The sequence below is a fragment of the Silurus aristotelis genome (assembly GCF_946808225.1).
Source record: "Silurus aristotelis genome assembly, chromosome: 4".
In the NCBI taxonomy this organism is placed as follows: Eukaryota; Metazoa; Chordata; class Actinopteri; order Siluriformes; family Siluridae; genus Silurus; species Silurus aristotelis.
In genome coordinates, this window is record NC_139577.1 from 7984009 (window position 1) to 7997606 (window position 13598).

The 13598-nt window shown below is 41.5% G+C and overlaps 1 protein-coding gene across 2 annotated transcripts in view; it reads left to right on the forward strand.

The window, feature by feature from the left end:
- Window positions 1-3552: 3552 nt before the first annotated feature.
- The window catches only part of rtn1a (reticulon 1a), a 28110-nt gene continuing 18064 nt past the window's right edge, over window positions 3553-13598 (forward strand). Inside the window, exons 1-3 of one of the 2 annotated variants that reach the window (XM_083539970.1) lie at window positions 3553-4069; window positions 9065-9769; window positions 9855-10592. In XM_083539970.1, the coding sequence (XP_083396096.1) occupies window positions 3850-4069; window positions 9065-9769; window positions 9855-10592 (1663 nt within the window). In that variant the 5' untranslated portion in view covers window positions 3553-3849. The remainder of the gene's footprint in view (window positions 4070-9064; window positions 9770-9854; window positions 10593-13598) is intronic. The other variant, XR_014533275.1, reaches the window with a different exon arrangement.

A 13598-nucleotide genomic window follows, 5' to 3' on the forward strand; every position in this document is an offset into this window, starting at 1 on the left:
TGTGTTTGGGGTCAATGTCCTGTTAAAAAATAAATGATGGTCCAACTAAACGCAAACCGTATGGAATAGCATGCTGCTGCAAGATGCTGTGGTAGCCATGCTGGTTCAGTATGCCTTCAATTTTGAATAAATCCCCAACAGTTTTACCAGCAAAGCACCCCCACACCATCACACCTCCTCCTCCATGCTTCACGGTGGGAACCAGGCATGTAGAGTAAAAAATTAAAGAAAAAAATTAAACAGCAATATTCACAGTGGTGGGTCATGCATTTGGTACCTGGGTCTTCAGTGGGACTTACCCAACTTAATCCATCTCTTAATACCACCATCAGGTTGCAATTATAGAAACCATCAATACTATACAAAAACGCAATATAACAATGCGTGGCATTACAGAGAGATAGAAATTTTGCATATGGAGGGTGAATATTATTTTACTAAAGCAAAAAACCCAGTTGGCTGACCTCTTCTCACGATGTCTAGCTTTTCTTGAAAATTTATTTTTAAGTATGTCCAAGACCAAATCAATTTCTCTTCCTCCTTAGGCATAAAAAGGTCTAACTTAGCTGTATTAATGTGTGCAGCACGCTACAGATGTGTTTTGCCAGTCGATCTTGGCTGTAACAGTTTTCCTCTGACCAACCATTCAGAGGACGGAAAAGTTCTGGGAGGCAAATTAAAATCTTCTGATTGGTTAAAGAAACAGACTAATTTTTAATAGAGACTAAAGTAAAGAGGCCAGCAGCACTGACTTTGAAGGCCCTGGGCAGATTAGATTGACATGGCAGCACATACACGCTGAAATCTAATTGGACAAAAAAATGTAACATCCACATACACGTACTGGAAGCAGTGCAGCCAAGAGAAACATTATGGAATGAAGAGAATAAACTTTTTGGAATAAATTAATACAATTTCATGCAACAAATATAAAAATGTAGGTTGTAAATGTATGTCAGTTATTCTGATAGTGTTTAGGTCAGCAAAGAAGGCTTTGCTGGACCTGATGGCCCACCACTGAACATTCAAGTTCCCCTACCAGCTTTATCAGGTCTATCTCAATTAGGGGGGAAAAAACTGAACTGAACTATTTCAAGATTATTTGAAGTCAAACAAGACAAAAAAAAAACATTTTCTTTTTCATTCATTCATTTTCTCCCGCTTATCCGTAATTCGGGTCGCGGGGGCAGCAGTCTAAGCAGGCCCCCGCCTTCGACTGCTGCCCAATCCTCACAGCACCGTCCCTTACGGTCCCTCCTGCAGGTGGTGAGCCCACGGAAAGCCATTTTCTTTTTTTATTATTTAAATGATAAATAAATGCATTTAAAGAACGTCACTCACCTTATATATTATATATTATGTATTGTTTTTTTTTTTTTTTTTACTTTACACTTTACTAATACAATCAGTCTAAACTCTAAACTTTTACAGACCCTATGGGTGAGCATTGGCCCCATCTGAAATCTTATTGACCTCTGAACTGCCTCTGTCATGATGGCTGATTAGAGATGTAACATCGGGTCAGACAGTGCATGTTCATTGTCATCGTCCACTTCAGCTTCAATTATAAGTCCCAATCAACCCTTTAACTACATGTCTATTTATCTAACATTTGGAATTTTAATAAACTAAACATTGTTGGGGGGTAGATATAAATCGCATGTGGGAATTGCACTGAGACTTCAACAGAGTTCTCACACGAATGGAGCACAGCCAGCACCAACATTAATCAGTGATATTTCAAGAAAAAGGATGATAAAGACATTGGATGGTTTCTATCTAGAAAGATTTCCAGCATGTCTTTGACAATGACAGCCATCAGTGTGAGAATATGGAGAAGAAGGGAAAAAAGATGGAGAGAGAGAAAGAGAAAGAAGAAAATGAGGGAGAGAAGAAGAAGGACAGGGAGAGAGAGAGAGAGAGAGAGAGAGAGAGAGAGAGAGAGAGAGAGAGAGAGAGAGAGCAGTACATATCCTTGCCCTTGTTAGCAGGTTAGCAGGAAAAAACTGTATAAGATTAAAATAACTTTTCTGTACATGAAATTCACTGTACAGTTAAAACACTGAAGCATGAGATATAAAAAGAAACCATTTCTTGTCATTACTTCTTGTTCCTCTAATGGCTCTTATGCTGCAGTGCATTTCCTGTCTATCAGAGCTCTCAAAATATGGTTCAAACATTCACACATTTCTTTACAAATATCACCCAGGAATAGTTACCAAAGAATGAGTGTGAAAATCTGCACAGGTTTTTGTGATGTGTTCAGCTGCAGGTTGATATGAAGAAACCCAGAGTGTTAGTGAAGGGCATCATAAGCTCCTTTCTTCAGAAGCAGAGTCACCCAGCAGTCCTTCTGGCCCAGTAAACATGCTCTTCACACAGTGTTTTACATTTTATTTTGTGTGTGTGTGTGTGTGTGTGTGTGTGTGTCTGTATCATGAAAAATTGTTTTCATGAAAAAAAATTGAAATATTTCAGTTGTGAATGTAAAAGTTTATCCTAAACCCAGAAGGTAGATAAGGGGTTTAAGGAACAGGTATGAGGTTAAATTGTGTCAAAGTGCCTAAGCCGCAATATTGAAGTGCCCTACTGAACCTTTTTTTATTGTTCCAAAAGTTTTGGAAAATGGCACTCTTTTATAACTTACTTTAAGTAAAAAAAAAAAAAAAAAACCCTGTCATCTTTCTTTCTTTTTTTCTTTCTTTTTCTTTCTTTCTTTCATTTTTAGGGTGTAATGTTTGTATGCTGAAATTATTATATGCCGATCTATCCCACCTTTACTTCTTTTTTTTATTTATAATGTAATATTTAGTTGCTTTTTCAAGAGGAAAATAAGAAAGACACTGTGTATTAACCTATTTTTTCATAATTCTTCATAATCATGCACGCGTGTACTACTGAACATCAACACACTGTTTCACCAAAGCGTAAACTGGGTGTCAGTTTCAGTTTCCAACAAAGATGGCAAAGGTACACACATCCTTCACTTTAGTAGAAGTACAGATACTCATGTTGTAAAAGACTCTGGTAAAAAAACATTTTTTACTCAAGATAAAGTAAAGAAGTTTGGGCTCTGACATGTACTTAAGTAAAACGTAGCCATTACTACTACCTGCTTTAGTGTCACACTGGTAACTGGACGTCACATTAATATATTAATACAAAACAAAAATTTTATTGTGTTACCTAATGAATGTGTCCAGGCTGAACATCCACCATCTAGAACACAAGCAGAGAAAAGATGATGATGATCAGGTGATCAGGAATGTCTCTGTTTACATCTACATCTGTATTGTGTAAGAGCCAGAAAATAATACACCAGTGGTAAATTGAAAAAACTGCGCAATGACAAGATATAAGTTACATTTCAGCAAAAAGATTAAAACTAAAGTCACGAGTCTGGTTTGAAAATGTAATAAATAGAAAGTACAGATATTTGTGTAAAAATGTAATGAGTGAAAGTAAAAAGTGTTTCACTTTCACATTTTCAAAAATATTTGTACTTCGTTACTTTCCACCTTTGGTTTCCACTGTAAAGAGTTAAACGACTGCACACACGCACACACACACACACACACACACACATTGACGTCACACCCCGCACCAAACACACGCATCCATGCTCACTTGACGCTCCGGTGTTCGGCGCGGCAGAAACTCCAAGCACTTCCGGTCAGATTAAACTACAGCCCGCACTAAATCTGTTAGAATAGATTTATTATAACGCTTTCCGCTCTGAGAGAGAGATAGAGAGAGAGAGAGAGAGAGAGAGAGAGAGAGAGAGAGAGAGAGAGAGAGAGAGAGTGTGAGAGAGAGAGGGAGAGACTGCGTGCGCGCGACTGAGAGAACATGTCCGGGACCGGAGAACCGTACGGAGAGGAGCGCGAGCGGTCCGGGCCGGGATTCAGAAAAGAGGAGAAGGAGGAGGAGGATGTGCACGGTAAAAAGCAGGAGGCGGAAATAGAGGAGGAGGAGGCGGAGGAAAAGAAGATGAAGATGCTTAAACCGACCTGTCCCGGTGATGAAGCGCCCAAAGGAACCGTCGTTGCCATGGAAACTGCATCCTCAGGTAATAGATGGTTTGCATATGTGTTTGTGAGTGTGTGGGAGTTTCAGGATCGCTAATGGTCACGTGATCGATTTATTTCCACAGAAAAGGGGAACTTCAAAACTTCTAACACACAAGCATATTGTGATACAGAAAGTCAGGCTCCTCTTCTGTGTCATTTATTTACTCTGCAAATAAACATGAACATTCATTTAAACTCCATTACTATAATTAGAGCCACTTTTCATTCATGTGCATTATTCCAGTAAACTGTTAACTCTGACCTCTGACTCCACTACAATCTGATAAACATGGCACTTGTGTGTGTGTATGTGTGTGTGTGTGTGTGTGTGTGTGTGTGTGTGTGAGCAGTAAGGGTTCTCACAGTTTGTGTGTGTGTGTGTGTGTGTGTGTAAGGAGTAAGGTTTCTCACTTTGTGTGTGTGTGTGTGTGTGTGTGTGTGTGTGTGTGAGAGGAGTAAGAGTTCTCACTTTGTTTGTGTGTGTGTGTGTGTGTGTGTGTGTGTGTTTGTGAGGAGTAAGGGTTCTCAATGTGTGTGTGTGTGTGTGTGTGTGTGTGTGTGTGTGTGTGTGTGTGTGTGTGTGAGTGAGGGATAAGGGTTCTCTTCAGAGCCACTGCCCCTCTGCACTCATAGATCATTGCATTAATAGGTGGACGCATTACAACCCACATTACATTTAGTGGTTGATCTGCAGAATTAGTAATTTGGTCATTTGTTTTTGTATGTCTGTTGCTAAAAAATTGCTCTAGTTCTTAACAAAACATCTACAATAAAGTCTGAAATCATTACAGAGTATGCTGTCTTCTCTTTTAAGTGTATATTTGTACATTAACAACTGGATCATTTGTATTAACAAGCACCCACCCACTTAGTGCTTCTTTGTTGGTTTGGGCCACTGCTCCTCAAAAAGGGTGAAAGGGTTCTCTCAATCTGTTTCTGTGTGTGTGTGTGTGTGTGTGTGTGTGTGTGTGTGTGTGTGTGTGTGTGTGTGTGTGTGTGTGTGTGTGTATTAATGGTGTTTGTATGTGAGGTGTAAGGGTCTTCTCATAAAGTGTGTGTGTGTGTGTGTGTGTGTGTGTGTGTGTGTGTGTGTGTGTGTGTGTGTGTGTGTGTGTGTGTGAAGTAAGGGTCACTATGTGTGTGTGTTTGTGTGCATGTGTGTCTGTGTAGAATAGGTTCTCTTTCTGTGTGTGTGCTCACTGAAATCTAAGTCTACTCTGTTGGTCTGTTTATATAGACATGAACTGCATGAATATAGCACTTAGAAATCAGCACAATGTGCATGTGTGTGTTGTTTAAGCTGGAGCTTATGTATAAAGAGTCTGACACACACACACACACACACACACACACACACACACGGATGATATGTCTATTTATAGCGAGTGGCCCACGCTGGTTCTCAGACAGTGGAATTAAAACGCTGCATGTTACAGAACAGTTCATGAGCATTAAACTTGCAGATTGGGTGGGAGTGGACAGGGTTAAGGCACCCATGTTTGCTTTCAGTGTGCATCACAAATTCTTCAGGGTTTTATACACATATGAAGCACTGACAAGCAGACCTTCTGGTTCTGCAACCGCCTTGAAGCACTAAAATCATTTTCCGCATATTCCAGGAAAACTGCGGTCATAGTTTAGGGGCAGCCATTATACAGCACCCCTGGAGCACAGAGGGCTAAGGGCCTTGCTCAAGGGCCACAAGAGTGACAGCTTGGTGATACTGGGGCTGAAAACCTCAACCTGCCGATCAGTAACCCAGAGCCTGAATATATATAGTGTATGTAGAAAGCTATGAAATTTATGGCCCATAAATATACCCATACCCATCTCTTTCTGTCTTATTTTGTATATGAATGTTATTGTATAGTATATTTGTAATACTTATATTACTATTACTATTACTAGTTATTTTTATTTTTTATATTCTATTTATATGTAAAATAAAAAAATTTAGTTTTTCAATTTCAAACCCAGCCATTAGAGTTGCAAGTGCACTCTTAGTGCCGGTCCAGAGCCCGGATAAATGGGGAGGGTTGTGTTATGAAGGGAACCCAGCGTAAAACATCAAGCCAAATCAAATATGCGGATCACAAATCAGAAATTTATACCAGATCGGTCAACTCCCGAGTTACCAACGACCGCCACAGGTCTTGTTAGCCAACAGGGTACTGGTGGAAATTGGGCTACTGTTGGCTGAAGGGGGAAAAGAAGACATTAGGAAGAGGAAACGTGTAGGATAGTGGAGGTTAGAATTGGTACTTTAAATGTTGATACTATGACTGGTAAAGGGAGAGAGGTAGCTGATATGATGGAGAGGAGAAAGGTAGATATGTTGTTTGTTCAGGAGACCAAGTGAAAAGGGAGAAAGTCCAGGAATATTGGAGGGGGTTTAAACTGTTCTTTAATGGTGTGGATAGAAAGAGAAATGGTGTAGGGGTGATTCTGACGGAAGAGTACAGTAAGAGTGTAGTGGAGAGTTTATGATAGGGTGATGAACGTGAAGCTGGAAGTTGAAGGGGTGATGATAAATGTCATCTGTGCTCATGCTTCACAAGTGGGTTGTGAGATGGAGGAGGTGGAAAAATTCTGGAGTGAGTTAGATGAAGTGGTAGATGGTGTACCTAGGAATGAACGATTGGTGATTGGGGCAAACTTAATTGGGCATGTAGGTGAAGGGAACAGAGGTGATGAGGAGGTGATGGGAAGGTATGGCCTTAAGGAGAGGAATGTGGAAGGGCAGATTGTGGTAGATTTTGCTAAAAGGATGGAAATGGCAGTGGTGAATACGTATTTTTAAAACAAGGAGGATCATTGGGTGACGTATAAGAGTGGAGGAAGGTGCACACAGGTGGACTGTGTTCTATGTAGGAGATGCAACCTTAAAGAGATTGGAAACTATAAGGTGTTGGTAGGGGACAGTGTAGCTAGACAGCATCGGATGGTGGTCTGTAGGATGGTTTTGTAGGTGAAGAAGAAGAGGAGGATTATGAGGATTGAAAGAAGAATAAGATGGTGGAAACTGAAGAAGGAAGACTGTAGTATGAGGTTCAGGGAAGAGGTCAGACAGGGGTCGGTGTTGGTGAAGAGATGCTGGATGATTGGGCAACTACTGCAGGTACTTGGTGTTACATCTGGAAATAGAAAGCAAGAGAAAGAGATGTGGTGGTGGAATGAGGAAGTGCTGGAGAGCATAAGGAGAAAGAGGTTGGAGGAACAGAATTGGGATCGACAGAGTGATGAGAAAAGTAGGCAGGAGTACAAGGAGATGTGGCAGCAGGTGAAGAGGGATGTGGCTAAAGCCAAGGAAAAGGCACATGAGGAGTTGTATAAGAAGTTGGACACTAAGGAATGAGAAAAGGATTTATACCGATTGGCCAGGCAGAGAGATCGAGCTGGGTAGGATGTGCTGCAAGTTAGAGCAATAATGGATGGAGATGGAAATGTGTTGACTAGTGAGGAGAGTGTGTTGAGGAGATGGAAGTAGTATTTTAAGTAGCTAATGAATGAGGAAAATTAGATGGTAAAACAGGAAGTGGATAGGATTAGTAAGGAGGAAGTAAGAGCAGCAATTAAGAGGATGAAAAGTGGAAATTCGATTGGACCAGATGACATGGAGATGTTTAGGAGAGATGGCAAAGGAGTTTTTAACAAGATTGTTTAACAAGATTTTGAAAGGTGAGAGGATGCTTGAGGAATGGAGAAGGAGTGTGCTGGTACCGATCTTTAAGAATAAGGAGATGTGCACACCTGCAGTAACTACAGTGGGAATAAAGTTGATCAGTCACACCATGAAGTTATGAAGAGTAGTGAAGGTCAGGCTGAGAGAAGTGTGAGCAACAGTATGGTTCCATGCCAAAGAAGACACATTATTTGCTTTGAGAATGTTGATGAAATATAGAGAAGGTCAGAAGGAGTTGCATTGTGTGTTTGTGGATTTGGAGAAAGCGTACGACAGGGTGCCAAAGGAGGAGTTGTGGTATTGTATAAGGAAGTCAGGTGTGGCAAAGAAGTATGTGAGGGTGGTGCAGGACATGTATGAGGACAGTGTGACAGCAGTGAAGTGTGCAGTAGGAACAACAGACTGGTTCAAGGTGAAGGTTCGACTGCATCAAGGATCGGCTCTGAGCCCTTTCCTTTTAGGGAGCAGGTTGAGAAGAGCCTGGAGAGGTGGAGGTATATGCTGGAGAGAAGGGGGAAGTGTAGTGGTGCAGTTGCAGGGAGAAGAGCTAGTAAAGTTAAAGGAGTTCAGATACCTGGGTCAAGATTGCAAAGTAATAGAGTGTGTTAGAGAAGTGAAAAAAAAGTGCAGGCAGGGTGGAGTGGGTGGAGAAGAGTGGCAGGAGTGATTTGTGATAGAAGGGTATCTGCAAGAGTGAAAAGGAAAGTTTATAGGACTGTTGTGAGACCTGTGATGTATGGTTTAGAGACTGTGGCGTTGAGTAAAAGACAGGAGGTGGAGCTGGAGGTAGCAGAGCTGAAGATGTTGAGGTTTTCGTTGGGAGTGACGAGGATGGACAGGATTAGAAATTTGTTTATTAGAGGGACAGCGTATGTAGGATGTTTTGGAGACAAAGTGAGGGAGGGACGATTAAGATGGTTTGGACATGCATGGGGTATATCGGTAGAAGAATGCTGAGGATGGAGCCACCAAGAAGGAGGAAAAGAGGAAGACCAAGGAGTAGGTTTTTGGATCTGGCGGGGGAAGATATGCAGGCAGTTGGTTTGAAAAAGGCAGATGTAGAGGACAAGGGAGTATGGAGACAAATGATTCGCTGTGGCGACACCTAATGGGAGAAGCTAAAATAAGAAGAAGAAAAATGTACAATTCAGTATTGGACAATCGTAAACAGTATTTAGATTTTTTTTTACTGAGCATATCATGTATTAAAGCTTTCTCTGTCTTTGTGTGTGTGTTTTTCTCTCTCTCTCTCTCTCTCTCTCTCTCTCTCTCTCTCTCTCTCTCTCTCTCTCTCTCTCTCTCTCTCTTTTAGTCTCGGTGTCTCATCTATTCCTGAAATCTTCCTCCGAACAGAGTGACCTCTACACCTCTCTCCTCTCCACTAACTCTTCCTCCTCAAACCCGTTTATCTCTAGCATTCCTCTCAGCTCTTCAGAGCACGATCGCTCTCCGCTTGCGACTCTGGGGAGCGACTCTGGAATTGGAATGACCCCTGGTGACCCCTGCGACGTCCACAACCAAAAAAGCGAGCCCTACAACTACATGGATATGAGCGATGACCTTTGTGGCCTCAGTAACCGCAGTAAGACGGTGTCAAAAATGCAGCCAATAGGTAGCCGCGTGGATCATGATGATGATGATGTTGATGATGTTGAAGATGGATTCATGGATCTTAAGGCAAAAATAGAAAAGGAAGCATTTGGATTGGGAGGCTACCTGGAGAAGAATGCTGAAAATCTGCCAGTAAACGAAGACTTAGGAAACACCTTCCCTTATGTGGAGGACCAATCAGATAAAGAGTTCCTGGAGAAAAAAACATGCCCTGCCAGTCCAGTGAAGATTACAGTGACCAAAGATTCCTGTATCCTAGCAACCGAACAATTAAGAGTTGGAGTGTATGAGAGGGAAAGCGTGCTGAGTTTGGGAAAAGAAGGCGTTCCCACTGTAACACTGTCTGAACCAGAAGATGACAGTGCAGCTTCCTCTGTCAATCATTCTCCTAACCACTCCCCTACAGGTAAACCACACCCACATCATCACGCCACCTTCTCTCATAAACTTCCTGTTTCGCACTCTGTATGTCTCTGTCTGTCTCCTCACAGGAAGAGAGTCACCCTCCGAAATCCTGTTCCAACCTGTAGGGATGAAGTGCACGAACAACAGCACCCTCTACCATGACACCAAGAGTCCTACAAAGCACTCATCACGATTTGGGATGCAGGACAGTGGGGAATCTGGAGACTCAGAAATTGAGCCTGACTCCCCAAGACATAGTAATCAGCTCGGCACCAAAGACCGACCTGGTAATCTGTTTAAGCCGTCAGTTATAGAGAAGATGTGCGACATTGAGGGAAGACCTAACAATCCTATCCAGGTTTCCATTAACATGAAGAGGGAATTTTTGCAACATGGCAACCCTCCACTTTACAGCCTGCTGCGTGAGGAGAGAGAGGCAGAGCTGGACACTGACCTGCTCATCGAATCTGCTTCTGAGGAGAGTCCTAAGAGGGAGAAGGTAGTGAAGTGCACCCTAAAACCCAGCTCCCCTCCGAGCTCACCTCCACTTGGAAGCAGTCCTGTGTCACCACCTGAGAAACAACAGGAAATAAAAGAGGAAAAAAAGGAAAGGCCTAGCACAACACCAAAAGAGGGATCCAACACTCAGACACAACAATGGCAAGATGAAATGTTAACTAAGGCTAAGCCTGAAGAGATGGTGTCTTTTAAACAGCACCCTCTGGAGGATGGGGGAAATAAAAATGTGATTAGTACTGAAGATGAAAGCGACGATAAAGAGGTGGAGCTGCTGATGCTCCTGCACAACTTCAACAAACAGAAAGGTAAGGAAGGACAATAGTGTAGTAGAGGTGGGTGGGGCTTAAGATAGTGTTCTTCATTTAGGATTTAACAAATATTGGTGGACTTAGCTTGAGCATTGAAGCTTTGGGTGAAGCAAGTCTAAGCTGTTTATATCCAGACAGAGTTAGTTTAAGCTTTAAAATATGTGGTTGGAGTTAGTTTAATCTTTACTGGGGTCGACTGAGTTATCTTAAGCTTTAACAGGTGTGGGCAGAGTTAGTTTAAGCTTTAACAGGTGTGGGCAGAGTTAGTTTAAGCTTTAACAGGTGTGGGCAGAGTTAGTTTAAGCTTTAATGGATGTGGGTGGAGTTAGTTTAAGCTTTAACAGGTATGGGAAGAGTTAGTTTAAGCTTTAATGGATGGGGGTGGAGTTAGTTTAAGCTTTAATGGATGTGGGCAGAGTTAGGTTAAGCTTTAAACGGGTGTGGTTGAAGTTAGTTAAAGTTTTAACAGGTGTGAGAAGAGTTTGTTTAAGCTTTAACGGGTGTGGGCAGAGTTAGTTTAAGCATTTTGGGGTGTAGGTGGAGTTTGTTTAAGCTTTACCAGGTGTTGGAAGAGTTAGTTTAAGCTTTAATGCATATGGGCAGGGTTTGTTTAAGCTTTAACGGGTGGGGGCAGAGTTAGCTTAAGCTTTAACTGTCGGTGTTAGTTTAATCATTTACAGGTGTAGGTGGAGTTAGTTTAAACTTTACCAGGCATGTGCAGAGTTAGTTTAAGCTTTTTATCGTGTGTGGGCAGAGTTAGTTTAAGCTTTTTAACGGGTGTGGACAGAGTTGGTTTAAGCTTTAACAGGTGTGGAAATAGTTTGTTTAAGCTTTAACTGGTGTAGGCAGAGTTTCTTTAAGCTTTAATAGGTTTGAGTGGAGTTATTAAAAAAAGTTTACCAAATGTAGGTGAAAGTAGTTTAAGATTTTACAGATGTGAAGTAGGTTAATTTAAGTTTTAACGGGTATGGGCAGAGTTAGTTTAAGCTTCAACAAATGTGGGCGATGTTAGTTTTAGTTTTAACAGGGGTTGGCAGAATGAGTTTTATCTTCAATAGATGTGGGTGGAGATCGTTTAATTTAACGGATGTGGGTTAGTTAAAGTTTAAGTTAGTTTAAGTTTTAATATATGTCGGTGGAGTTAGTTTAACAGGTGTGGGCGGAAAACTTAGAATTAGTTTAGGTTTTAACATATGTGGGCAGAATTAGTTTAAGCTTTAACAGATCTGGGTGGAGTTAGTTTTAGCATTAGCAGATGTAGTTTTAGAATAGAATAGAATAGAATAGAATAGAATAGAATAGAATAAAATAGCCTTTATTTGTGACATATACATTACATCACAGTAAAATTATTTTCTTTGCATATCCCAACTTGTCCGGAAGCTGGGGTCAGAGCACATAGTCAGCCAGAGCACAGCAGGTTAAGAGCCTTGCTCAAGGTCCCAAGAGTGGCAGTTTGGCAATACAGGGGCTTGACCCTGACCTCCTGATCATTAACCCAGTGCCTTAGTTTAACCTTTACCAGATGTGGACATAAATAGTTTAAGCTTTACCAGATGTGGGCAGAGTTAGTTTCTGTTTTAAAATAGTACGATTGATGTAGATGGGGCAGATAAAGGTGGAGTTGCTGGGGAAGACGAGGTAGAGTGGAGGTGGTACTCACTGGTCCATTTCTGTAAGAGTATACCCCTTACAGGGGTGTATACAGTATCTTACAAACGTGAGTGCACCCCTCACATTTCAGCAACCATTTTAGTATACCTTATCAGGGAACAATACTATAGAAATGAAACTTGGATATATTTTAGAGTGGTCAATGTGCAGCAGATTTATTGTCCTCCGGAAACAACTCAACATACAGCCATTATTGTCTAAATAACTGGCAACAAAAGTGAGTACACCCTATTTAATTACAGCTGTACATTGTTTAACCTTGTACATTGATGTCCTAGTCATCATGTTCATGTTTTTGTCTGCTTGACAGGACTATACAAATTTTTTTTATCTTGTAATGGAGCAGTTAAAATTTTATGCTTTGGGTACAATTCTCTCATAATACCTACTAGATGTTCAACATTGCACCTCATGGCAAATAACTCTCTAAGGAATTGATTATTTAAATTGTTGTTCTCCACAAAGATGGCTGAGGCAATAAGAAGATTGGTAACACCCTGAAACTGAGTGGCCAGGGTCATACAGGTAGTCGTCGAATTACAACCTATGCAACGACCATTCGACATACGACCACAATCGCTAGCCGCGGCGTACGACAGTGCGTACCAGCTTCCGGCATCATTTCACAGTACTGTACATATAGCCTACTCTACTTATGACCAAATCGTGTTACAACTGTCGTACGCCGCGGCTACGCCTCGTGCTGTGTCAGGTGCAGAAGCTGGCTTCAAATAACAGACGTATGAGTGCTTTAGTGGTTGCCAAAGCAGAAGGTTCCCTTGTCAGTGCTCAGACCATACGCCTCACGCAACAAGTCGGTTTGCATGTCACAAGAAAGCCCACAAACAGTTTGCTGAAGACAACCTGTCCAAAAAGAATAAATTACTGGAACCATGTCCTGTGGTCTGATGAAACTAAGATAAACTTGTTTGGCACAGATGGTGTCCAGCATGTGTGGTGACACCCTGGTGAAAAATAACAAGAAAATTGTGTCTTGCCTACAGTCAAGCATGGTGGCTGCATGAGTGCTTCTGGAACTGGGGAGCTGTGGTTCATGGAGGGAAACATGGATCCCAACATGTACTGTAGCATTCTAAAGCAGAACACCATGATGCCCTCCCTTCAGAAACTGGACCCGAATGGCAGTTTTACAACATAATAACGACCCTAAACATACTGTATATACACTCTTGTATAGACTGAAATCTTGTATTTGACTAAAATTTACACTTAAATGTGTACTGAAATCGGAATTTAGGTTCCAATTAACTTTTCTCAGAACTGTAGATTGTGTGTATTGCGTGTGTGTGTGTCTGTGTATGTGACAGG